Here is a 27,871-nt window from a genome sequence, read left to right on the forward strand (position 1 = left end):
GGGTGGGTGGGTGGCCGTCCGTCTGTGCGGCTGTGTCCGTCTGTTCGGCTGTGGGTACGGCCACTCCCTCCCCCAGTACACCACCCAGCTCTGCCCAGCAGCCCAGCGATGGGCAGAAACGCTCCGCCCCTCCAAGGTACCTCTCCACAACCGGACTGGGTACTTCCGGCAATACACACACGAAAATGCAGGTAGACAGGTACAGGTACAGGTACAGCACAAACGAAGTTCTTTGTCAGGTGTCAGAAGACACCGACTGGGTGAAGGAGCCAGAGCCCTTGCCTAACTCCACTACAGTCGTGTCCTCTGCACTCTCGCGTTAAGGGAAAGGCAGCTATATCATATGAGTTTCAACATATGATCATCCTTGCTTTGGTTCAGCAGCATTTTAGCAATTCCACGACGTACAGTAGAACAGCACAAGCTCTGAAGCAAGGCTGCCTTCTCTTCTGAAGGGCTGGATGTAGCCCCTCACTTTTGCTTTTTGGTGTTCCCTTCCTCCAGCCTCAAGTGTTTGCTTTCTTCTCCCCTACTTTCCATGTACACGTTCCTGCAGTCTCACTTTTCTCCTCACTGTACCCATGCACATTCTTTTCCTGCCGAGTAATGTTTCCGGTCTACGGGCGGCTCTTTTTGGCACATAGCAAAGAGGTTCATACAATCACCGTATTTATATAATGACATTTTAGATTAGAACAAACAAACATTTTCTCTTTTTGAAGCACTTTTATTAGGAAAAAAAATTATGAAAAAGGTTGTTTAACAAATAACATCTCTGAAGTTGGTCAGAATTTTTCAAGTTTACAGTGAAATCTGAGAGTTGGAGGTTCCCCCCAAAAAAATCAGAACAATTTGTCCAAGTAATGGTTTTGTTGGTTTGTTTTTTTAATGTAACCAGAATGTCCGTGCTCACAAGTTTTTGTAGGTATCTGACGAAAACCTATGACTGAATTTCATATCCCAAAGGATCAAGATCCTGGTCCAGAAGTATCAGAGAAGATTCCCTCAGCTTCTGCAGAAGCTTTCTGAGTTCTTCTTTTGAAAATACCTAAGAATAAATAATAAAACCCCAAACATAATACAGTTATATTTATTTGCCATGAATATAACTGATATTAAAGCAATGGTGGTTAATTAAGTTACTATTTTTTTCCCTTTTATTTCTTTCTATTCAAGATAGTGTGAGCATCAGGCACTTCCGAATGACCTTTAGTAAGGCACAGGAAGCTAGTAGCAGCATCCAAAACCTGAAGGTAGGCTCAAGATAGCTCTGTCTCATTTTGAGGTTTTTTCCAGGCTTTAGGAGGGAAAGAAGGTTAGGGGCAAACAAGTGCAAACCTGCTTATACATTTCTGAAATGAAATGTAATTGCAAAATCAATTACAATTCCGCAGCTCAACTCAGAATCATAGATTTGTTTAGGTTGGTAAAGACCTTTAAGATCACAGAGTCCAACCTTTAAACTCCCATCCAAAAATTAGTAACTGCAGTATTCAGAAGAACTGCTTGTCAAAACACTGGCCATCATCCTCAGTGTTCCTTAAGTCAGAATACAAGGAAACCCTTTACTACTTGCCGTTGATAGGAAGCAATAAAGAAACTTATGATGTTAAGGAACATATGGCATCTTCCTCTCTATATAGAAGCTTCTTACACAGCCAACCCACGGAGCCTTTAAATGAAAGCTGAGCTGCCTGCAGCCCTCACTAACTCACCGTGTAAAGCTTGTGCCGCTCAGAAGCGACCATGTCCGCCAGGCGCAGGCACTCCTGGTACTGCCCTGTGCTGTGCAGCACTGTGTGCAGTAAGAAGCACATCATCGGCAGGCACAGCTTACGCAGCAAAATCATCTGCTGAGTTCGTTCGGGGTCGTCCTCGGCATCCTTACCAGAGTAATACAGCATATTAGTATTATGAAAACCTACTTTTAAAAGGCAACTCAGCATAACCACATAATCAGTAGTATCAGAGGCAGAAAACTGGACTAACCAGCCTAGACTGGACTGTCAGATATGATTTGTATGGTAACTGAAGGGGAAGCAAGCTGTAACTGGTCACAGCAGGGCCAGAGCAAATTAAACAGGAACACATCAAACTAAAGGTGACAAGGGTACAACTGGGTACAATCTGTGCTTTGTGGTCTGTGTTGTGATATAAAAATTTATTTTACCTCTCTAACATCAACCATCCATCCTCCATCAACAAACAGCAACACATTATACATTTTCTCCTTAACATCAGCTGTAAGAGCATCCAAGAGGCCTTTCCAAATGCCATAATCCATCTGGCAAAGAAACAAAAAATAAACTGCTGCAGAACAGGATGATTTCCAAGGCTATTTTAAAACAGACTCTTCACCAGCATGCAACAGTCAGCGCAGCTCCAATTCAAATTAGAATCTTCAGCCAGTGGCTAAAACTTAAAACCTGCTGCTAACAGCTATTTCCATCCTTGCTTAGTTCCCTATCCAGAGAGTCAGACAAGTTGTTCAGAAGTAAAGCCTCTCAAGGCACATAATTTTAAACAACTTATTCTGCCATGCTTATAAAACAAACATTTGTATTAACTGAAAACAGTACATTCATACTGGTCAGGCATGCAAAAGAACTTTTGGCAAAACAAAACTGCTGCATCTTTTAGAAAACAAAAGGTGATAAATACAAGAATAAAGAGTTAATAGCAAAATCAAGTGCTCAGATTTATTAATAACACTGACAAACAACAGATTATAATGAATATTTACTACTACATTACAGTATCTTATGTAAAGCTAAGTCATATTAAAAAAGCAGAATTTATTGTGCAGTGCCATTATTATTCTATTGTCTTATACTACTCCCTTCAACCTAAAAATAGAATCATTTATAATAGAGTTCTTAAGCAATATGACATAGCAGTCTTCTACTCTGTTTCACTGAACTAAGACTAAACCATAAAAGTTTGCAGTAAATAACTTGGACTTCTACTTACCTCATACTTCTTTTCTTTATGTTCATGGGCCACTTTTTCAGTGAAACTTGCTTGTGGTAACAAAGATGGCTTCTGTGGAGCTGAGTTCATGTGTTTAAACCATTCGTTAAAGGTTTCATGGGCTTCCTGGATTGCATTGGAAACAGTGTTTGGACATTTTTGTCTCATATAATAACCAGAATGTCATTACATGCACAGCTATAATGCATCCAAAAATCAGAAGTTAAGTTAAATGGACAAAGCTAGTCTTTAACCACCAAGGTAAACCCACGGTTATTTCTAAGTAATAACTTGGAATACTGTATATTTGAAACTCACCAAATAGGCACGAATACATAAATGTTCCCGTATAGCATTGTCATCTTCAGCTGGAAGTGGAGTATCCATTCCCTGTTCTTCCCATTGGTTATATATTTCTGCTATAGAATCTTGGGGAATCTTCACAAACACATCTTTTGCAGCTTCATGTTTCTTGGATGCTATGAGAATGTGAACTGGGTATCAACAGCTTTGCAATTTCCATGCCTTATTTTCAGAAGCTGGCAAAGCCATGCTTTTAATAGACTACATTCAAAATTACGTCAAATGTAGTGCCAAGAGCCAAAGAGAACAAAACCAACATTCAAAAAGTCTACAATATTTGTGAAGCTTAGTACCCAAGAACTTCCTCATGATTGCATTGCTTTGCTTAAGTGCTTCTGCCCTCTGTGCAGGATCAAATACGAGCCAGTCAATCACATCTATTTTCAGCTGATCTGCCTGTAAAAACCAATATAGAGATTCACTACCATCTCAAAAATACAGCTGATGTTACACACATTAAATCTGGTCAATGAAATACACAAGTTTGGAAAGCATTACGACATGGTAAGAAGGATCGCTCTATTCAAAAGCTTAGAAAACAATATCTGCAATATGGAATAATAAAAAAATTAATTTCTAAGTGTTCCCAAGATACTGAGCATCATCTCTCAAAATTTTTTATGGATTACAATGCATTTTCATCAAAATTTAATATGAATACACTGTACAAATATGGTTTATGGAGCCCTTGCTATAATCTTCAGAGGTGCCATCAGCTTGCACCTCCTGTGTTAGATAAACTACCTTTTTGGCTTAGACAGCTTAAACTTTGTACTGAACAGCAAAAAAATTGCCAAAAATTTGCAAACAATCAGTGGCTTTCTAAGCAGCACTTTGAATACAGGCTATTAACAGTACCTCACTGTCCCTAAAGTACTGAGTTGGATCCAGCCAACGCTCAATAGTGGTGAAAGGAAACTGTCAGTAAAGGCAGCATCTGCTGTATCTAGAAATATCACTTGAGCATGTTAAAAGGTACATCTGAGATCCACAGTATTAATCCTCGCAATTCATAGAAGCTACAAGAACATCCTACTCTCAGCTATGAGGTAGTTTGCTGCAGTCATTTCATGGGCTTTATCTTCACTTGATGTCTGCATACAGACACGGCTGCTGACCGACACACACACAAGGATCAAGGAGAAGCAGAAACAGAAGTTACGGATTTGTGCAATATCCTCACTCGGTCACATGGAAAGTACATTTCCCCAACAGGCTTTTTCAAGGCAATTTTCACCATTGTTGAAAGACAGATATGGATCATACATCGTCGAAGACTCCACAGTTGATTGCAAACTGGAATATCTGCTCTGCGAAGTGTACTCACCTCTGTTGTGCCTGTATCTAGCATTTGGTCATGGTGGCTGAATTCACCAGCATCCTTCTTGCGGATGTTTTCAACAACAGTTTTTGTTATGGTTGCAACATCCAGACCTGGGTTAAGAAAGAACTGTGTAAGAACTACCATGAACTCAAACTTGACAAAAAATGAATTTCAGACTCCAACTGCTGATCTTATTCCTTACTACTGGTAATTCTTATCAGTCTGTTCACACACATATTGTCAGAAAAAATTTTAAGCCTTTCAGCTGTGTAATTTATTGCAGATATTTTACAAGAATGATATTTGATATGAGAGAATATAAAATATGAGAAAAATAACAAGACAACTAACAAGTTTTTCAGTCTGTGCTGAGGACCAGCATATAGATATATTTGCTAAGACCACTGATTCCTACAGTTCTGAAGCAAGACCATGATTTGACAGGAATGTACCAGAAGAAGCTCAGAATAGCTCTTTTACAGATGCTTAAGCAGGATGTTTTATTTTTGTAAGCCTTAGCCCAGTTTAAAGGAAAATGACTGAAAAATGATTGAATAGAAGTTACAACACTGAAATCTCCAGTAAATCTATTTCTTTGTGAATTTTGAGTGGCACAGAGGAATTGTCAAGCAATGGACAGTATCCTCCTTTGTTGTAGTCCCTTTTGGTTTGATGTATAGGCCTGGTAGGAAGATCACCATTAATGCAAGCAACCCACCATAGCTAAGAAAATGCACTATAAACAGAACAGAAGAATTAAGATACTCATAACCTTCCTAAATCCACAAACAGGTATATATTTTTAAAAATATTTCTCTGAAATAATATGATCACATCAACCTTCAGGACCTGTATTTGAAACAGGCAGCTGGCATTTAGTTCTTGTTGTGTTTGGACATAATCCAGCAGCCATTGATATTTAGTTTAATTCAGAAAATAACTTCAATTCCAACTTAGTTAAAACACATTATATACCTACTTGAAGAAGTGATCAGTAAATTAATTTTATTTAATTGAAAAACAGAGAGACACAGAAAGGAAAAAGCATCATTATTCGTAGCTAGGTCTTGGAGCAAAAACACAAAAGAACCTAGGATATAAAATGATAATAGGAATTTCAGGATCTTTCACCTGCATCTTTTGCCAACTCAAGGCAGTGGTGGCGTTGATCGCTTTCAGTAACATCTTCAAGGAATAAAGCATACTGAGCAACGGCGAGCTCTGGGGGCAGGTGGCTCACATAAAATGCTATTAAGTCTGTGTGCTTCTCAGATACCATCCGCTGCAGAATAAAAAGCAAATATACAGAACAAGAAGCAAATATACATGAAGCAAATATATAGAAGATATCCATTACTGTATAAATGTATATATAATATATAAACATACTATATTCCTCTGTGTAAATGCGTGTGTTTACACTCAAGTAAAAACATGTATTAGGTAAAAATGTAAGTGTATAACAAACTTCTGATTATTTTATCCTGATATAGGAAAATTCCACTCAGCTTCTAAACAAGGCTCAATAAAACGGTCTCTTATCTAAGAACTGCTGACAGAAACTCTGTGTATTAGGCAAGCTTCCATGTATCTCTCCAGAAGAGAGCATTAGCTGCATCATATCTCTTTTCATCCTGTAACCTTAAGTTTCCTTTTCTTCCTCGCTTATGTCTAAATTACATTAGAGAAAGCAAACTGTATTTCTGAAAGCTTACCTCAATGTAGGTCTTTAGGACTTCAACAGAAACTTCCTCCTTATTGCAAACAAATATAAATTCAATTTTAAATCAGATAATGTGGAAAATAAAGTAAAAGATACTTTACAGGCTAACACTATTAAAACAGACACAAGGTTATTTCCTTATTCCTGCTTCAGTCATCTATACAAACAGGTTCAACTGGAAGAACTATTTCTCTTGGAGTGTAATTAAAAAGAAATAGATCTTCTAATTCAAAGATTTAGTCAAGGATTTTCTTTTTCAGCAACTGGATAATACAGTCTTTAGTCTAATTGGGACGTTACTTTTTAAATATTTTTTATTTCTTTCCATTTTACTGTATTTTTAAAATTAATAAGCAAAATGTCAGGCATACAGATTACTATTGCAGTGTACTACAGGCACTGTTTTATTATAGAAATTTATAATGTAATAGGGTATAAATATCACCTTCCTCATCTGTAATAGCCTATACTAAACAACCAAAGTATAGTCTGAGCACCTGGAACAGCTTTAGCCAAGACTCAAGTGTTTGCTGCTGTCAAGAATTATCATTTTATTTTTATATATGTAAATTAAAGACCTTCATCTAAACATATACTGATATGAATTGTATACAAACAACAAATAATGAACACTGTAAAAGTCTGCACATCTGCCTCTTCTCCCTGAAGTCTACTGAGGGTTGATCGAGTTGTCCAGTAAATTCACCTACTCAAAATTCTGGAGGCAGAATCAACAGTTATTCACAATCTCACAAGGAAATTGCCCCTTTTTTGTCCCCTCTGTTAAACACATGCTAATGGCTAGTTGTACTACACTTTAGCCTAAAGACCTGCTCTATCAAATTTTAAGTCTGGCTAAAAAATTAGTACGTATACATACATACATACATGCACATTCCTCTTATTTAGCTAAATGTTAACTGATTTCAAAATAAATTTCAACATGGGAATAAAACAATGATTGGAGGCATGAATAAACATAATAACTCAGAGCTGTGTTTAAATTGTCTAATGAAAAGACACATTTGCCATTTGTCAAAAGACGTTACATTCAGAAACTTATTTGTTACATAAGGGCTTCTAAATTTTAAAATAGTAGAAAAGGAGAGCTTGTAATTACTTGTGATTTCCTCAGAAAAGAGTAATTACAGATATGTGACCCATCTGCATATTTAGCATAAATAGGCTAGGTAGCTAGTAAGCTATACTTAGTTCATATTTTGAGATAATATGAAAGTTTCAGCTAGTACTAACTACCTCAAACAAAAACATATATAAGCTTACAGCAGCAATACATACAGTTCCAACAACTGTCTACAAGAACAGGCTATATTCAAAACATCTTGGCTGCTATGAATAAGCCTAACATTGAAGTCTGAGTCAGGACCTTCTCAATAAAGGGCTTATGAGTAAAATCCACCATCCTCAAAAAACAATTTTTAAGCTGAACTGGAGGAGAGGAGGATGCTCTTTTCTCATTTTGGCTGTTGTATTTGGGAGCCAAGATCAACAAATACACTATTTAAGCATACAGCTCCTCATCAGCCTGGAAGTAATTTACCATCCCTCTATGTTGTTTTGTCATTTGCACACAAGCACTTCTACTTCAAAGACTAGCTATTGCTGTGACAAAAATCAAATACAAGAGAACTGACCTTAGTCTGCATACCCAGAGTGCGGAAAAACAGAATAAGATGCGTCATGAAACGAAGGAGGTGTCCTGGGAGCACACTTCTGTCTTTGGAAAGCCACCTGCTGAATTCTTCCATCAAACCTATAGACACCAAGGAAATGTCTGTATTAGCCCTATCATGGGGAAAAAAAACAACCTTTAAAAATATTTCAAAATTACGCATTTATTCAATGCAATTTAGCCTCAAATGCAATTTAGCCTCAAAATTGCAATTTAGCAAAATGCAATTTAGCCTCAAAAGTCCAACAAAACAGAACAGCAATAATTTTGGAAAGACCTGGCTTAAATATCTACTGTATGTATTTTATCATTTCTCAGGAAAAGGCTTGCTATATCCTAACACATTTACATGGTTTCACAACTTCTTTGAAAACTACCTTATATGTCAAACTGCAGAAAGTCAAACTACACAAAGTCCCTACTGTTTTAGAGCTCAGCTTTAAGGCAGAGTTTGCCTACTGCATGCTTCTAATCCATTCACATTAAAGTTTCTGGAAAGGTCACTCAAAATAATGTAGTCAGTTGACAATTAAAAATCACTTAGAGAAAAGCTCACCATCCACATCTCCCAATATAATGAATTTCTGAATCACATGATAGTGTTCTTGATTCTCCTCTATAACCCTCTGGAGATAGAAAAAGAAATTTCAAACTTTGAATAAAATCTTATAGCCTAATGTATGAAGAAAACAAACTTATAAATAAAGCAAAAGTTCCTTGGGGGAAAAAAAAGCTATCCTATTTCAAAGGGTATTCTTCATAAAGACCAAGAGAAAAGGCACTTGCTATCTCCATGTCAAATTACAAGAATATCGACAAACTGAAAGAAAGAACCCGAATATAGATCTGTACAGTTAATACTTTCATGGAAGACATCCAAGACTAAGGGCTTTTTGCTCTGAAGAGGAGAATAAACAATGACATTACAGATAATAGATTCTACAAAGTCACATAAGAAGCAACAATGTGAATAAATCCCTAAGGAAAGGCCTGTGAAAGCTACTTGAGGAAGAAGATATTTTTTTCCCCCGCTATAGAGGAATTAATGCAAGAAATGCGATCCAAACACACCTGTAAATTTGCTATATGGTGAGGACTGCACTGTGTTGCAATGGCAAATGCGGCTGGGTGTATCTGTAGCTGACTGCATGTCTTTGTCTTAGCAATATGTGTCCATGCCATCAAATAAAAGTAAGTGTAGTTTCAATTTAATCATTGCAAAAGCAAACATGCTTTTGAATTTTGAGAGGTCTGTTCTGAAATATGCACACAAACCTCCTATAAAGAAAACGCAATGTAATCAATCTTCGAACATTCTGTCAGAGTTAAATAGTTGATTTACTCTTGTCTGCTTTGTATGTCCAAAACCACTTGACAGTCAGCTGTTTCTTTAGCACAAGCAGCTGGTTTGGCAGATACAGGGCAAGACAAAATCTGTATAATTTTCATCATTAAAAGGTGGCAATATACTTGAATTGAGAAATAACACATTATAGAGGTAGAAAATATAAAACGACTCATTGTGCATATTTGAGCATTTCATCAAATAGTACAGTAAAAACAGAACCCCGTGATTAGTTAAAAATGGTAAACAGGGAGGAGAAACACTACAATTATTACATACCTTTTTGTCTGTTGCCTGAAGTTCTTCAAAAACCTTTTCAGAAGTCCAGCTTCAAAGTAGGAGAGAAAAGACAAAAAACATTACCTTGAATATTCCAAACAGATCATACAGGATGCTTTGTTGAGTGTAGGAGCATAATTTTACTTGAAACTTACTTTGTTTCTAAATAGTCTCTAGGGAGTTCTTCCATCTCCTCTGCAGTTACCACGGAGGTTCGTATTTCCTGTTCAACTAGGGTGTCCACCATGACCCTGAAATATGCCCAAACAGTATCTTCCCAGGTATCACAAACTGGAAGAAGCTACAGATTAAAAAAACAGAGCAAAAATTATCAAGAGAGGGAGAACTATCTCCCAAACATAGCAACTATAATTTAGGATCAGATTTTTGGGCACCAAAGCAGACTAGTAACCATCACGAACAGCAGCCTTTCCTTCATCAAAGCAGGATGACTGAAAAGTCGGCAGGAATAATACTAAGAAAAGACTATCATATATTTAGTTAAGACACAGTCCTGCAAGGAGCAGCACTGTTCGCCATTGTCCTGTTTACTACATCTTTAAAAGTACAATAACCAGTAATTGCAATATTTCTGATGAAATTCTGATGATATCACTGTCATATATGAAAAAGAAAATGCACAAGTACCAAACAATCTAGGAGGCTTGACATACCTGTTTGAGGTTTCCACTCAGGGCTGCATAGATTGCTCTTTCATACCTATTAAACTGCTCCTGAAATAAACAGTAAAAATACCCAAACTTTTAATTACAAAGCATTTAAGTTTTCTAGTCACTTTACATTAGATTAATCCATTGGAAAATGTTCCATTTAACAGATAGAAAACCACAGGGGACACAAGGAGCCAAAACAAGAATAGCAAGTGACTTTCCCTTCACTAGTATCCCCTTGTAACTTATCTGAAAAATTTATATTGACCTGGAAAGAAAGTAATGTTTTTCCTTTCCCATTTAATTAAGTGTGGTGGTTGACCTTGGCCCCCCTTGCTGCTGCTAGGGAACTCATTTCCTGAAAAACTGCTGCTGATTATGTAGATTTCTCACTACAGTACAAAAATATGTTATTTCAGAAGTCCTCTTAGAAGCGTTAATTGTAAATCCTATAAGCAGCAAACACAGGGGGGGCAGGTTTACTTAAAATCATGTTTCAGAGTTCAGGAAAGTTCAAATGTATGTGTTAATATTAAGCAAATCAGCATTATCTTACCTCTTCAGCCATACGCCAACAACAAATTTTCCAAATGCACCTGTATGGATTGCCTTGAACAGGCTCCAGCTCTTTTCCTACATGCAAAGAATAATTAAAAAAAAAAGGGAGAGGGTGCGAGGAACAAAAGAAAAAAATGCTATTAAAAAAAGAGAACCCAGTAACAGGTAAAGCCTATTTTCTGTTATTAACCCAATTTCAATCGCTTTGAAACTCTTCCCAAAGCATTTTGATGCTTTTGACTGGGCCACAAGGTGGCCGTTCTGGGAAGTTTGGTAAATTTGTATCTATAAGTTACAGTATTTTTAAAGCTTGGTTGCTATCTAGCTTTGAAGAAAATTATTGTTTTGGCTATAGTGTATCTACAATGTCAACATTTGGAAAAACAACAAAGTTAAGGAAAAAAAAGGAATTTTTATATCTTAAGGAATCAAAACTTTTAAAAAATGTCACTGTTTCAGTGCTGCTATTTTGCATGCACCTGCATGAGGGCATTCAAACCCATATAACAGCAAGTTAGGTAGGTAGATTCAAAACAAGCCCAGGACACTGGTGTAGCATGCAGATAACAGTGACAGGTTATTGGAATTTGAAAAGTAGGAAAGCATTATGCCTTCCACTCCCACCTATAACCAACACTTAGACTTGTTCTTAAATTCCTTGCTAAATCCTGCAATGTCCTGAGCATAGAGAGAAGCAAGGCACTGTGTTATAAATGGGACCGTGTGCAAGGAACCTTAGTACCAAGGGAAAAGGTAGTTTAATAATTTTCAAGTATTTTAAAAGCCTCTCTATTTCCTGCACTTGCATTTGCTGAACTCTAGCCCTACTACACCTTTCTGAAGATATAGAGTCCAATTTGAGTTTGTAAGCAAAAAATGTGTACTAGATAGCACAAGTCAGATGTTAAGAAAATACAGACTGAAGTATTATATGGAGGTGGAGAAGATCTGTCTGGAACTCTGAGACGTCTGTTTCCTAGTGATTATGCCTGATTTTAAAAAAGAAAGTGACTTTAACATATTTAGATGAATTCAGTGAACTCATACTTTCAACTAAAGTGATTTCATATTAGTTTTTACACGTTAACAGACATGGGAAAATATTTTAGATACAAAAAGGCTCTCAAGAAACAGCTATTTCTCTTTGCCATCTGTCTCAAATGCACTTTGGAGCAGATACCTCCATTTATGTTTGGATCATGATACAATTTCCAGCCTTCCAAAGTTGCAGCTCTCCAGGCCTGACCACATCGTTTGCATAAGCGCTGTGCCTGAAAAATAATGGATTTTCTCAGCAACACACTTTAAGGTAGGAAAATCTCTAGCTTCTTTAAAAATGTGAACATTATTAAAATAGTTAATTTGTGTAGACTCTACTATGTGAGAAATAAGCACAGAGGATCTTAAACTCAAAACAACGGAAAGATTTCAAAGTAAATGTCATTCTTTTTTTTTTTACCAAACTTTTTAGTTTTTCAGTCAGTATTTATAGCAATGCGAGAAATGTGCTACAGCTTCATCTTTGTTAGCTTAAACAGCTACTACACATCCTTCTGATAAGTTTAAAGTGTTGTCCTCTTGCTTATATGTATAATCCATCTCTTCAGGCAGTCATCTACTTTTCCATTTGACTTAGAACCCCAAGTGAAGCTGTGAATTTATATTCATGTCCGTAATGCCCTGCAGCAATATGCTCACATTCCCATAACATCAGACAATGAATAGATGTGTGCTGTATTGGAACAGAATATGAGCAAATAACCATATTCCTAAGACTAAGGTCTTTGCAACAAGACTCTCAAGTCCTCTTTCTCTCCCTTTACTCAACTGCCATTATATACACATGCATGGTAATCCGCTGATGATTATAAACACAGTTAGGAAGTTCTTTGAAACATTCTGTGTGTTTTCTGGCAGTATTTAGTATCAAGCCACAAGAGTGAAAAAATATTGTTAAACAACCAAAAAACCCCAAAGTACATTTTTTCCGTAACATCTACTCTATTCCCAAAATTACTTAACTAAAAGCAAGATTTCATTAAAATGCTAATTTAGCACTCAATATTGACAACAAATTGAAAATCATCACAAGCCAAACTTAAACAGACATTTTAGTATACAGCTTTTCATTGGCTTTAACAGTAAGATATTTTAAATCTTACTTAATTAAAAGTTATGCTACCTCATCTGTCATTCCTGCTCTGATGAGAGTGAAGAGATACTTCAATAACCTTGCATCATCTTCTCGGTCCAAATCATCAAGTGGCAGTTTCTGTCGTATAGGAGCATCTGGATCCTGGGAGAAAAGAAGTCACCACTCATCCACACAATGTCTATATGTCTCTTCCATTAAATTCCTGCCCTGTTTTATAATTTGGAGTCATTTTTTCATGTTAGCACAACAATCTGTACAATGCATGTAATATCGAGCATGATATTTTTCAGTTTTTCCCCTCTCATTTCTTTTATTCCTCTTCTGTCACTGTTCCTATTGAAAGAAGCCAATGCAATTTATCTATTCCACTGCTTTGTTATTTGCCCTATACTTCTCATCTTCCAGGTCTCTTCTCACCTTCAAACATCCCCTTCCGTCTATCCATCTACCACTGTTTCTCCTCCTCCACCTTCTATCTGAGAAGGCTTTTTACAACAGCGGCACTCGATTCTATTGAATCCAAACAGATTTTCTTAAGCCACTCAATACCTCAGATCACTCCCCAATTTAATCAATCTTCTACGACTGCTTTGCTGTCACTGGGGCAGTTCATTACCTTGTTCTGCTGGACAGTACTTTCTTTTCTTGCCTTCTCTCCTATTAGCTCTTACTATAGTAGCTCTCAAAGAATTGCTTCAGGACTTGGTTTCATTGTACTAGTCACTACATAAAGACAGAATTCCCTTATTTGTAATGGCTCCAATGGCTCCCAAACATTTTTCTAAGCTTTTCTGGTTAGGAACATGAGTATCTTTCAGACATAAAAAGTCATAATAAAGCCCTTTACTTCACCAAATAGGCCACAAGTACTTGTGATGGGGGGTGGGGATATGGAAGTGACTCCTGAAAGAAAACAGAAAACCACAGTGATCCCAAAAAGAGCTTTTGAGGTGCCCTGCCTCACAATTTCTGTACTGATTTTTAGATAGCACAACTATCTAAGAATTGATGGAAAGCTGTGAAAATAGCTCTAACATATTTTGAAATCAAGCCTTATTTTTATCTAATACTTACCAACTCTGTCACCAGAGCTCGAGAACTTCCAATGTATGTACTTGACTGTCGCTGCTTCAGGGTATGCAGTGTGTTATCCCTGAAAGCAGTGGAATGTTTTACAGAATAATGTTTTTTTAGCAAGCATCTTTTAATAAGACACAAATATTGAAAGATATTTTTTCTTACATGGAATATGTTTACAGAACAGACACTTGGTTTGGTTGACTTACTATGGACTGTGCTACTGTTGTGAAAATGCAACATTTCACAAGAGGTACAACATTGGAATCAATACACATTTCTCTGATTCCTTTCAAAAGCATTGGAATCAATACACATATCTCTACTTCCTTTCAAAAGCATCCATTATTTCAATCATTCATGTATTTAACTATTAATTGATTTCTGCATAAGAAAAATTTCCCATTAGCATTCACTATAAATTCAGTCAAGGACAGAAATTCAGCTCAGGATAAACATGATTCCAAAAGCCTACATTCACTGGCCATTAAAAGCAGGTTTATAAAGGAAGTCTTTGGTCTTTTCCGCCAAATCCATCAGTGATAATAAAGATGACAATAATGGCTTCTAGTGAAGGGTCATAAAGGGACAACAAGTACTTAAACAAGCAAAAATTAAAGCCAGACAAAGAAGTGACCACCTGAGAAAGACATAAAAGTAATCCTCATCTATGTTAAGATTAATTTAAATTGGTTTGATGGTTTTTCCTTCCATCCTTGCCTCCCAAAATGCAGTAACTGACTTCTGAGAAGATATACTTCAGCAGACAGGTAAGAAATCTCAATTTTTACATCTCTGACTTTGAAGAAAAGAAGTGAATGCAATGAACAACTTAAAAAATCCACTTCTTTCCAAGAGTAATTCTGTGAATGTGAATCTTACACTTGATGGGAGCATGTATATAATTAAAGAAAGTCTGAACTCACCAATATACTGTTTTTGCATAAAACTCAATATTATCGGAGAAGTCCCCAATTTCATCCTTAGCAATGCTCTCTAGCCAATCTACCACCAGCTGGAATAAAATTAAATTGCATTTTTAAAGCAAATATGTAACAAATAATACTTTTATTGTCTTCCTCTCATTTCCGTATCTATTTGTTATCTACTCGGCAATCAAAAGGCATACAAATCCAGAAGACTATTTCACTTGCATTTTAAGTATCCAGTATGAAGTTTGTTGGCATTTAATCTCTATTTCTCATTGGATGCTGCAGTTTACTACAGTGCTATTGAACTGTTTATTAATCACAATCAACAGTAACAGATGCTGCAACTGGGAACAGCTCTCAGCCTTTCACTGTCCCCAAGCCAGACTGAAAAAACATCCTGACTGTTAGAAACTAGAGAGCATTATTTTCATGCATACAAGGAATACTGCACTTGAGTGAATATGAAAAAAAAGTATTAGAAACAACTTCAAAAAGTGCATAGAACATTAGTATTATAAACATTTAATCTATTTTCATTCTCATATTAAAAACTTTCCATCATACCTGACTTTGTCGAACAAGTGAATCTTTCTGAAACAAGTTGTCTACGTTTGTTTTTTCACTAGCAGTTAAAACCTGTTTAAGAAAAAGCTGATTATTACTTCATGGAAAAGAAAACTACTGCAAAAAAGGAATATCAAACTGAACACATAGTAATTCATAAACTTTCTACAAGTTCAGTATGCTATCTCTCCCCTCCCCCTTTTTAAAAAATAGATGACACTATCACTTGTTTTATTTGGATGATCTTTTACATCCAGTTACACTAAAAACTGTAATAATGAGATTCAGCATATAATTCACAAATTTATGACCACAGAAAGATTCTACACAGTAGATCCATGGATTCCACTGGCTGCACTCATATCATCCTAAATCCCATTTGTTACTATACATTAAAAAGATAAGATTTTCCAAGATCATGTGCACATTTAACATAAACAAGTGTGAAAAAAAACCAAAAAAATAAAACCAGAGCCCTGATCCTTCTATCTGATCTCCTGCACTAATTTAGCTTCCATTAGACTTGCAATAAAAAGAGAACAGGAGATGCATTTTTCTAAATTACACAGATAAGAGGAGACTGTTTTTTTTGGCACATCAGTGTTTAACAGTGACAACTTAGCACTGGGAATTCTAGAGTAAGCTATTTTATTTTCAAGAAGAAAGCAACTGTGATCACAAATTTTACAAAGGCAGAGTCTTTTTACTTATTGTTTTGTCTTCCTAAGCAATTCTGGCAGCAAAGACTGGAAGCACTGTATTGACATAGACAAGACGACTACAGTTGAAACAAGAACGCTAAAAAACCTGAATTTCTCTTGAAATAAATTGTAGTCAGAATTGCAAAGGCTAGACAGTTTGAGACCATATGTCCTTCTTTTAACCAAAGCAAAATTATCTCTGACCTATGGGAACATTACAGCTACTGATGCAGCTTTTAAAAATAAATAAATAGTTATTTCTAGTGAATTTAGGTTTGTCTTGTGCAGAGCCAGGGGTTGGATTCAATGATCCTCGTGGGTCCCTTCCAACTCATGATATTTTATGATTTTCCAAGTGTATGTGGAATATTTAGGGAAATAAAACAAACAATAGTTTAGAATATTTTTTTCACTAGCATTCTCTCTTTAGAACTGAATATTTAGATTTACTCTTCACAATATACGAAATAATTTAATATTTGTCTTGAAAAAAAATCAGTCTCATTTTTCACCTTTGAATTTTGAGATTCTAAAAGTACAATAAAAGCATTTAGCCTGTATTTTGCTTACTTAGCTTCTTATGACACTTAAAAAAAAACCAAAAAAAGTCCACACTCACTGTGATATCAAATGCAGTTTCATCTTCCAGTGCAGACTGTATTCTGTCTCTAGAAATAAAAGTGCAAAACGTTAATGATTAAAATAAAGTTGAGGAAATTTAACAGAATGCATGAGTAAAAATACTTAAAAAAATTTACAAAAATGTTTAAAAAAATACTAGAAGTTGCAAAGGTAATAAGAACAGTCCTCTTTAAAACTTTCATTTCTGTAAATAGATAATCAATAGACACATATATCAGAACCTAGTTCCATAAACAGCTTGCTAATAGGTACTTAATTGCTTCACTCCCTATGTATAAACTCATACAAAACATATCCAAGAAAGTCATCTCTGTACAAAAACATAACACACTTTTCAAAGGAATTACCTATAAAGTGAGGACAAGAGTCTCCAAGTTACCATCTCTTGCTTAAGAAGCCACAAGACACTGGCAGTTTTGGAAAACTTTTGCTGTCCAGGAGTTGCCCGATAAACTATTTTCCCCAGTATATTCACCTGAGGTAGATAAATTTATACATAGTTAACATTGCCCATCAGCGTATTTTTTTTCTAAATGCTTACAACAACTGAGTTTCATTACCATCTCTTCAAAATAGGTAGACAATACATTGTAAATTCTCTTAATTAGTAATAAAAAAACCCCATTAACACAGACTAGAGGATATAAACCAAGAGAGTGGTTGCAGCCACCAAAATCCCCAGCTTTTTTCCCATATACGTCAATATCAAACATTAAGTTAGCCCTAATGGTATTTGTGAGAACATTTATGCATTTATCCATGCCTGAAAGATACTTTTTCCTTTCTAGCTCTGCTAAATGAGGGAACCCAATCTGCTGGTTACCACATAATTTATAGTATCACCACAAAAAAATTCTACTATTTTTTCCTTTATTTACTATGAAGAAAACTACACAATGAAGTCTTTTCCATTGGTAGCTAGTTCCAGAGCTCCTACTACTTCCAAGAAGAGTCCCAGTCTCTTATATTTTAAGGGTATCCAATTCCTTGGGCATCAATATAGTCATTGGTTTTCAAGTGGGAGGTGAACAACAGATTTGGAGAAAAGGAATACGTGTACCAGTAAGATGTAAGAGGGGAGCACAGTCTTCTGTTCTCTTTTATTACCACCCTCCCTGAAAATATGAAGAGCTTATGGCTGCTGGGAACCACTGGGCTAATCTCAGGGTACAGCTGAGAAGCAGCACGATAGCTTAGGGCTGTCCCTCCACTCCCATGCCAAGCCCCACCAGCAACATCCAAGCTACACCTTAGAGCAGCATCTTTCACTGTACCCTTGTACATCCTTGGCAACATACAGTCAACTCCCCTCAGTTCCACATGGCTTAAAACACCCACTCTATTATTCCCTGACCTTGTAGATGTTATCCATATTCTCCAACAGGAGTTCCACTATCTCACAAAATAATCAAGTTCACATTTATTTTCCTCTTGTCTGCTTCCTACCTGAGCACTTGTACAATTGTGGTACATGCCTCATTAAAGACCTCAGCATTCTCTATCTCAGCCCCAGTAATAAATTTGCACAAAAGATGGCTAGCAACCCTCCATTAAGAACAAATTTTCTTAACACAGACATAGGTATGAAGTCTCCTAAAAAAGCTTAATCTGCACACCTCTCTTGTGATCAACACTTACTGACAGAAGCATCATAATTTCTTCCTTTCAGATTGTCAATCCCTGCTGATTCTGAACTGACAATCAAAGGACCAGTCAAATGAAGAACTGTGTCTAAAATCAGAGACACCTTAGAGCCAGTGCTGAGTCCTCTATGGCCAGCTTGTTAGTAACGCAGCAGAAAACTTAAAGCATCATAATACAATGATTTTATTTATTTATACCTGAGAAAAATAAGTACATTTTAATCCAGCTTATTGACATTAAGAAAAACATCTATTCATCTGCTACCGTGAGTTGCCACTTGACACTTGCAGTGGAGTGGCAGCCAGATGACATTTTTTAGTATTCAGCAAGCTACACCACGGGTATTTCTGTGCCAAAGTAGTGTATGAAGAAAGAGTGATGTTCATCATTGAGTGATACTCAATGCTAGCATGACTCGTAACACTGCAACCAGCTGGAAGATTTAAAGTATGTTAAGCACTGTGACTTCTCAGCAAAACTGCTTTGAGAAGGGCAAGTAAACTACTTACCTGACTGTTACAAATATTTTCATACTCATCCACAAGATCAAAAATGGTAGTTGATGTATGCTTCAGGAAGGAATGCAGAAAATCTGAGTACATGCTCATAGTAGCTAGGAGAGATTTCATAAGAAAGCCATATTAGTCAGATGCAACTTCATAAAAAAACTCCAACAGACTACAAAAAAATTCTTCTGATGACAAGGCATCTCATCTTTCGCAAATTTAAATGAGAACAATGATGATATCAACTATTTAGATCCGATAAAGTCATAAGAACTTATCAGCTAAGACAGCAAGACAGACAGAAGCTATGAACTAAGTAAAATAATTATAAAACTTTTGCTGTAGATATGTGATCTGCAAAAGTTTTAAAAGCAAACTCATTTGAGTATCTCCCCAGTCCACTAATCCAGTTGTGTCTGACAATACCAGAGCATCCCATTTTTTCCATCAGGTTCCCCAGAAGACACAAATTCGCAAAACTCCAATAAACTGGAACAGCTTAATTTTCTGAACTTTTTCAACTAGACTGTTTTTGACTAAGAAATAGCAGCAAAATAATAGAGAAAAAACCCCAAACATATAAATTTATATCCCACAAATAAGATTATTATGAAAACTCCAGATTGTCTCACCAGCTTCCCCAGGATCATCCTCACGCAACAGTACAGCACTCATAGTGACATCTTCTGTCATATTGGACAGGTCTGGATTTACAAACATTCCTGTCTGCTGAGGCGAGAGTGCCATTGTCCAGCTACTTTCATCCAACTAAAACCACAAGAACATAAAGAAAATAAATCCCAATCTCAGATATTACAAGCCTAGCTCCATGTTTTTTCTTCTATATGAACGGTATATAAACAGAGAATCCTAAAAAACTAATGTGAAATAACTGCATTTAGATAAGGTGCAACTATGCCTTTAACAAACAGCTCTGAAAAGATAAATTTTAATCTGGAAAAAGAAAAATCCCTTTTTCCCCCTGAAAATAACTAAAATGGAAAAGTTAATCTAGTAAACCTACCTACTTTAGAACATCAGGTATCACTTTTCATCATAAAACAAATAAATCACTCTAAACTTTCATATTCTATTATGCTAAATGCTTAGCTAGTCTTTCAAAGTAAAAAGAACACAATATTGATCAGGTTCTAAAGCAGCTGTGAAAAGTTAAGCAAAATAGCTAAAATTTGAATCAATCATTAACCTGTCTTTCAACCTTCTTGGTGAATTGCTCAAAACCATTTGATCAATCGCAGCAATATGTTTAAAATAATAGCAAGTATCAGAATATTAAAGGAGGAAATAAAGACATACCTATACTTTGGGGGGAGTATTTCAGGTGAGGTATTTCATAACATATCTGACACCAGAGCAGCAAAATGACCAAAACAGAAGACTGACTGTACATACACTGCACTGACAGGACAGCTTCCTAGAGGTGTTTCCATGCCAGCAATTGCCTTCTCAGCAGCAATTAATACTATACAAAGACTTAGAGATGTGCTGCTGGCTGATTCTTTTTCTGGACTCTTATTTCTACCCACAGTATTCCTCTTGCCTGATCTCTCTCTGCCATTAATCCCCTCTAGCCAACCAGAACAGAATGCTATAGTCCTCCCTCCACAGAGTAAAAATAACAAACACAGTTCCAGCAAGATCATATCAGGTCTCTGTGGGAAATACAAAAAGGGCTGATGAGTGTTCTTATCTACCAGCAAGTAAATTTCCACAAGTAAAAGTCCTTTTTCCTGTCACCCTCCTCTGAAATTTCCCCTACTAATCTAAACTGGATTCAAGTCAGAGCACTAAACATTAACCTAAAAACGCATTCCACTCACCAAACATTAGCTAAAAGAGGCTCTGAATCAGAGGAAAAGTACCAGTACTAAGAGCTGTATACATGTTGATCAACTAGGCCCTAGAAGGTGACAACTTATAAAGAAACAACTAAAAGGGAGAATTAATTAAAATGCATATACAGAAAGACATCTAAACTTCTTTTAAGTTAATTTAAAAATAAACAGATAAAATACTTCAGACATCCCTACTGATAACTTTTCCAATCAATGTTTTTCCAAAAACATTGAAGTAGAAGATAATCAATGTCCTCTAAAAAGTCATCAGAAGAGCTTGTTCTTTGAAGTCCAAACTTTAACACCTAAATGAAGCCTAATACTGGAGAGTGCTAAAATAAGAAAAATTCTCAAGTTTTAACTTGCTGACATAGAACAATTATCTTTGAAGAATTTGTAAACAAGCAATATTGGGATTTTTGTAGTCACAAGCTGATGTTATAAGGACCAGTTTAACACACATGGTGCGTTGGGAAAGTCCTTAAAACCTCCTATTATTCCTCACTGCATCTTCTCAAAGAACAATGCAGTAATAAATAACACCAGCAGCAAGCAGCAACAGTAGTACTAGGAAGCTTATACCACCCACAGTTTGTCCTTGGTGCAAACAACACAAACGCTGTAAACTTGTAGTTTCTCATGTTTCACAGGAACGAAAGAGAAAAAGATGCTCTAACCATCTTACCATGGACAGATTGCCGAAAAGCCCAGAAGTTGGTAGAATCAGAGGAGATTTCCCTCCTGTTCCCAGGATGGCAGACATATCTGATGGCTTCATGGAGCTCCGATGTAGTGCAGTACCTGAAAGAGAGAGGCTTATATGTGACACACCTTCAGTTACTAGAGTTCATTGGTAAACACATATGAACACAAAGAGCAGTGCATCTCCAGTCACTCTTTCTTGGAAATTAGTTTCCAAATCCTTAAAGCAAAAGGCAACCACAAATCTGCTCTACCAAGCATTACATCTGCTCCAGATACTTCTGCACATCAATCCAGTGCCTAGTGTTCCCAGGAATATCTAACTCATGTAAACACTGCTTTGCAAGATAATAAATACCACATCCTATGACAACAGGGATATCCAACACAACAGACCCTTCTACAAACCAAACATCACAGAATTTCCATCAAGACAACAGCTACTTTGGTCCCCTTATCAATCACAAACAGCTTCGAAAGCCATCTAAAAATACTGATTGCATCAAGACAGTGACAGACAGGAGCTGTGTCAATAGTGGCAGAGGGAATGACATTTTGGTAGTCAATTTGGGGAGAAGAGTGCTTGTACAACTTTCAGCAGCAGTTCCTGGTAATAAGACAGCTTCAGTCAGCATTGAGATCACTAATATTTCCTTTTGGCCTCCTGAAATCCAAGGCATCGAAAAATGCCCACAACAGCACATACAACCCCAAAATAAAGGGCATGTCCTGGGTCTCCATCAGACTCCATCCAGTTTAGATGCAAAAGATCAAATGTCTATGGCACTTTTCTTGGTTTTTTCCTCCAGTGCCTAAGGTAAACAGAACAGCAGAAGGTGCAGCCATCCTCTTGGAGCTTGATGGAAAACATACTGGCTAGATGATGACAAAAAAGAGGAATTCCCAATATGAATGCCTGAATGATAACAAAATAAAGAGACTGTGACAGGGAAAGGGGAGGTAAGCCCTGGTGATGACATGGAAATGTAAGGAAGGGGCACGTTTCTTTATTTCAGCCACAACTAGTGAGGGAGGCTCTAAGATTACAGACCTTTTCACAGTATGTTTAGCATCAAGTCAACACTAAGAACAACAATGCTGACACATAAGTAGCTTCTGCTCAAGAAGAAGGCTGATGCTAACAGTATTTATCTTTGCTGCTGGCTGCCAAAATAGAAGCCAATCGATGTTACAGTAAACAAGAACAAGCAGGGGCTACACAGAACTTTGCAGGAACCTTGTGAAATGAAGAATCAGTCTCTCTGGAGCTTCATATCTTTGCACAAGTGCCAGTTACGGAAGAATCCCCAAACATGCTCTTAATATGGGTCCACTGATGCAGGACTTGGGATGAGACTGGGAGGTTTCAGGGCAACCTGACCCTAGCCACCATGTGTGGTTCCACAGCCTTTCTGTAAGGTGTGTTAATTTCTTCTTCTGCTAGAGGAGAGGGAATAATTAACTGATCCAACCAATAAATAAATATGCAGAAAGTCAGCAACAAAATTAACCTGTCAGAAAAAGAACGATGGAAAAATATCTGAAGACACACTACAAAACAGACAATCTCGAAGAATCAGAAGCTACTGCAAAATCAAAAGAAGGTTGCAAAAAGAAGGAAACAACAAACTGCTCACTAAAGCAGACACTGAAATGATACCAGACACATTCTTGTGCCAAACAATGAAAATGAAGCTCAAACCCACTCTAAAAACTAAAGGGCAAAAATTCATTGTTAATCAGGAATAGCATAAGCGAATAACTTATGAACATAAATGCTGCCTGCTACTAGGTGTTTTTGTCCAATTTCAGAAATTTTGTCCATTTTTGTCCATTTGCAGTTTTGTTTAACTGTAAAATCACAGAATCCCCTTGTAGCTGAGTGTATTAGGTTTGCAAAGCTAGGTTTTGGTAGTGAGGGTGACTTCTGTCAGAAGCTGCCAGAAGCTTCCCCCATGTCCAGCAGAGCCAATGCCAGCCAGCCCCAAGATGGACCCGCCGCTGGCTAAGGCTGAGCACCTCAGCAGTAGTGGTAGCACCTCTGGGATAACAGATTTAAGAGGGGAAAAAACTGCTGAGGGAACAGCAGCAGCAGAAGGAGGAGTGAGAAAATGTGAGAGCAACAACTCTGTAGAAACCAGGTGAGCGCAGAAGGAGGGACGAGAGGTGCTTCAGGTGCTGGAGCAGAGATTCCCCTGCAGCCCATGGTGCAGCCCATGGTGAAACAGCTGCTGTCCCCCTGCAGCCTGTGGAGGTCAGCAGTGGAGGATTCACCTGCAGCCCGTGGAGGACCCCACACCAAAGCAGGTGGATGCCCAAAGGAGGCTGTGACCCCGTGGGAAACCTATGCTGAAACAGGGTCCTGTCAGGACCTGTAGCCTTGAGGAGAAAGGAGCCCATGCGGGACCAGGTTTGCTGGCAGGACTTGTGACCCTGCAGGGGACCCATGCTGGAGTGGAAGGGACCCACACTGGAGTACTTTGTAAAGAACTACAGCCCATGGGAAGGACTCACATTGGAGAAGTTCATGGAGGACTGTCTCCCGTGGGAGAAATCCCACAATGGAGCAGGAGAAGAGTGTGAGGAGTCCTCCTCCAGAGGAAGAAGGAGCAGCAGAGAGGATTTGTGATGAACCGATCACAACTCCCTTTCCCCAATCCTCTGCACCACGGGCAGGGGAGGAGGTATAAAACATGTGAGTAAAGTTAGGCCTCAGAAGAGGAAAGGTGTTTTTAAGTTTGGGGTTTATTTCTCATTATTCTACTCTGATATGTTTGTTAATCAACTAATTTCCCCAAGTTGAGTCTGTTTTGCCTGTGACAGTAATGGGTGAATGATCTCTCCCTGTCCTTATCTCTACCTGTGACTCTTTAATTACATTTTCTCCCCACCTTGTCCTGCCTGACATGGGGAATCATAGAGCAGTTTGGTGAGCAGCTGGCATCCAGCCAGGATCGACCCACTACACTGAGTTTGGAAGGGACCTCTGGAGATCATCTGCTCCAAGTCCCCTGCCCAAGGGTGTGTCAACTAGAAAAGGTTGCTCAGGACCTTGTCCAGTCAGCTTGGGTTATCTCCAAGGACAGAGACTCCACAGACCATCTGGGTAACCAGTTCTAGCATTCAACACCCATTACAGAAAAAAGGTTTTCTTATGTTTAAACAGAATTCCCTGTATATGCTCTTGTACCTATTGCCTCTTGTTTTTTCACTGGGCACAACCAAGAAGAGCCTGGCTCTCTTTTTACTCCCTGCCATCATTTATATACATTGACAAGATCCCCCAATCTCTTTCCCATAAACAATCCCAGCTCTTCTCAGTCTCTCCTGATATTTCAGATACTTCAATCCACTAATCAACTTCGTGGGCCTTCACTGGACCCATTACAGCATGTCCATGTCCTTCTTCTTATGAATTGCTCTTAATTATGAAGTACAAGTGCATAAGTACTTTAACTAAACAGTAAGAGAGCAAGCAGTCTTACCTGGCTGGTGAAGCAATGAATTAGGAGTTCGGGAAAGAAACTGGCTTCTGGGTGTCATGTTTCCAATAGTGTCATCCAGGGATGTGAGAACTGATTAACAAACAAGTTAAGAAACACTCTCCTAAACATGCTTTTGGCTCTATTCTAAATGATTGTGACTACTTGGAAAGGAAAAATGTTACAGAAATTACACCTCTTTCGGAGTAAATCAGAAAGTCCCATTCATAAACCTGAGCTAGGTCACAAAATGTTTCACCAGAACCTTAAGGCTGGAGGGCTAAAAGGGACACCACAAAGCAAAATTCAGAAATATGAACAGAACAGGTCTGGGACTCCTCACAACTGCTCAGAATAAAGAGAATCCTTATGCCCCATAAAGAGCTGCCTTATGCTATACATCAACCACAACACGAAAATCTGAGTTTAAATGAATTGTTTAAAAAAGTTCTCTCTTAGGTCAAGGTGCTCTGTTGCACTACTTTTCTTCTTCCTGTCAGCAACTAGGTTCAGTGCTCTAGGTATGATTTACTAAGAAGTAGTTGTACAAATGTTTCAGCAGCCTACATTATTAGTGTCCAGGAACATCTGGATTCCTAGGCACAATGTAATCAGGGCGAATATCTCACTAGCTTTATTTTACATGCAAAAACTAGAAAAAGCAGCAAATGTACTAGATTCTTTTGCTATTATAACCATAAAAATACCCTTATCTTAGTTGTCCAATTACATGGGGGGGGTTTCCTTATTGTAAAAAAGTATGGGGGGAAATTCTGTGGAAATTTAAATCTGTCTGTGCACTACTCTTGCTACAATGGATGGAAAGTTAAGATACGCTGAATCATCACTGGTAACACAATATCTGCAAAAGAGCATAGAGCCATAAAATTAAGCTATAAGGAAGAAAACTCCTTTTTCTTTTCCAAAAGCTCAGACATGGAATCAGCTATGGCTCACATAGTTCTCTGGGTGGACATCAACCTGAGTTCATATGCCCAAGAAAAACTATAAAACACCACACTATATAAACATTATGGCACAAGTTTAGCAGACAGGCAATGCAATATCCGTGCAATCACATTTAACCCACAGTCAAAATAATCCGTCTACATATAGGCAAGAACAATCTCTTACTTTCCCCAAAATCTTTTGAATAATCTGTTCTGAGCCATCACTACAACAGTTTTGACATGGTTTGAGACTACAATGTAAGAAAGAGAAGAGAGAGAGAAAATTCCATTCAGAGGAAATACTTTTGAGAAAAGGCAAAGAATTACATCTTTTGGCTTACTTCTAAGTTCTTCTGTAAAGGACAAGTAATGTATTATGTTGCTGAAAATGAAGTACTTTTCTAAATGAAACTCATCTAGATTTCCTAAGTCACAGTCATTAACATCCCTCCCTGCTAGTTTTTACATATTGCAATTACAGTTTTGTTTTTTAACTTTTCTCCTTCTTAATGCATGAAAATACCACACAGAAAACTGACTAGAATAGGGGAAAATATGAGATAGCTCAATAGCAGAATACCTCAAAAGTCAGGTAACAATTTCACATTACATTCTTCATTTTAAAGAGTTTACAGTAAGAGTTACTTACTGTATATTCGAAAACTATTCTCAACATGCTTAAAATCATAGCAGTAGTAAAAATATATACATCTGGTGAACACAGCAAGCAGCAGTTAAAGAGAAGACAAAAATTCTTTACAGAAAAAGGATACTAGAAACTCTTTTCTGAGAGCCTTGCTTACGTCCTGGTCTGACCATCTCCGCCTCGAGTGGTGATAACATGTCTTCAAAACCATTTCTAGAAAACAGCAACATAGACAGAAAGCAAGCAAGTGAATTCAAGCAGAAAATACAAGACGTTTTTGTTGCATCAAATTAACTCCACAACTAGGAAACTTAAAGTGTTAAGTTATCTCCAACTCTACTACTGATGTCCAGTTTCGTCTGCAGAACATCTAGCACTGCTTATCAGGTCAGGGAAACTACCTTTCCTGAAAACCCACACTTTGTTCCTTCTACACGACAAGAAACCTTTTTTATCACTATTAAAAAGGAAAAAAAAGAAGAAAAAGGCTAGTAAGAGATACAAGGTATGAAATTCAATTTGGAACTGAAAAATTAATTTGAAAGAACAGCATGATTTCACTGTTTGATTTTTTCTTCGGATACACGCAATCACTACAGATTGGAAATATTCACGTGTCTTGCAGAAGAGAAGGAATCCGCTCCCAGTTACTCAGACGCGGAGGAGCCACTCCCGGTGCGCTGTGAAGGCACCGCGGTGATGCCTCAGCAGGCCTGGCAAAGGCCTGGCCCTCCGATCCCCGAGCAATTCACGGCTCCTGGTTAATCCATAGATATACTCAAGAAGCAGCAACCACGCTCCAAGCTCCCGGGTGACACAAAAGCCCCCCGTCCCCTCAGCAGCTGCCCCCGCCCCGCTGCGTCTCGCAGCCCGCGCTGTGCGCTCCCGCTCCGCTGGGCCCGTGTCGCACACGGCACAGCCCCGGGACGGGGCACCGCCCGCCCCGCGCCCCTCACCTCTCCATGGCAGCGGCAGCGGCCCCGGCCCGGCTCAGCCCCGGCTCGGCTCAGCCCCGGCTCCAGCCTTCCGGGCTCCAGCCTTCCCGCCTCCGCCAGCGCGGCCCGCGCCCCGGAAGGACACGGCCGCCT

The 27,871-nt window shown here is 37.9% G+C and overlaps 1 protein-coding gene across 3 annotated transcripts; it reads right to left on the reverse strand.

Annotated features, from left to right (window-relative positions):
* Positions 1-719: 719 nt before the first annotated feature.
* On the reverse strand, positions 720-27,862 carry NUP107 (nucleoporin 107). Of its 3 annotated transcripts, XM_051795773.1 has the most exons (28): positions 27,740-27,862; positions 26,911-26,996; positions 25,191-25,280; positions 21,689-21,804; positions 19,780-19,915; positions 19,151-19,254; positions 17,345-17,472; positions 16,975-17,023; positions 15,655-15,726; positions 15,085-15,173; positions 14,156-14,234; positions 13,109-13,222; positions 12,107-12,197; positions 10,925-11,001; positions 10,372-10,431; positions 9,853-9,998; positions 9,698-9,746; positions 8,630-8,699; positions 8,036-8,154; positions 6,373-6,411; positions 5,789-5,939; positions 4,661-4,767; positions 3,627-3,729; positions 3,289-3,449; positions 2,971-3,096; positions 2,171-2,284; positions 1,716-1,883; positions 720-1,048 (listed from the first exon to the last, which is right to left on the reverse strand). In XM_051795773.1, exons 1-28 carry the CDS (start codon positions 27,745-27,747, stop codon positions 941-943), a joined length of 2,760 nt encoding a protein of 919 aa, XP_051651733.1. In that variant the 5' UTR covers positions 27,748-27,862; the 3' UTR covers positions 720-940. The 3 variants fall into 3 exon arrangements, with proteins under 3 accessions (XP_051651733.1, XP_051651734.1, XP_051651735.1); XM_051795774.1 differs by lacking the exon at positions 6,373-6,411; XM_051795775.1 differs by lacking the exons at positions 720-1,048; positions 1,716-1,883; positions 2,171-2,284 and having other exon boundaries at positions 3,025-3,168.
* Between the last annotated feature and the right edge of the window lie 9 nt (positions 27,863-27,871).

The sequence above is a fragment of the Manacus candei genome, unplaced genomic scaffold, assembly GCF_025592945.1.
Source record: "Manacus candei isolate 608988 ecotype Guabito, Panama unplaced genomic scaffold, ASM2559294v1 h1tg000043l, whole genome shotgun sequence".
Classification (NCBI taxonomy): Eukaryota; Metazoa; Chordata; class Aves; order Passeriformes; family Pipridae; genus Manacus; species Manacus candei.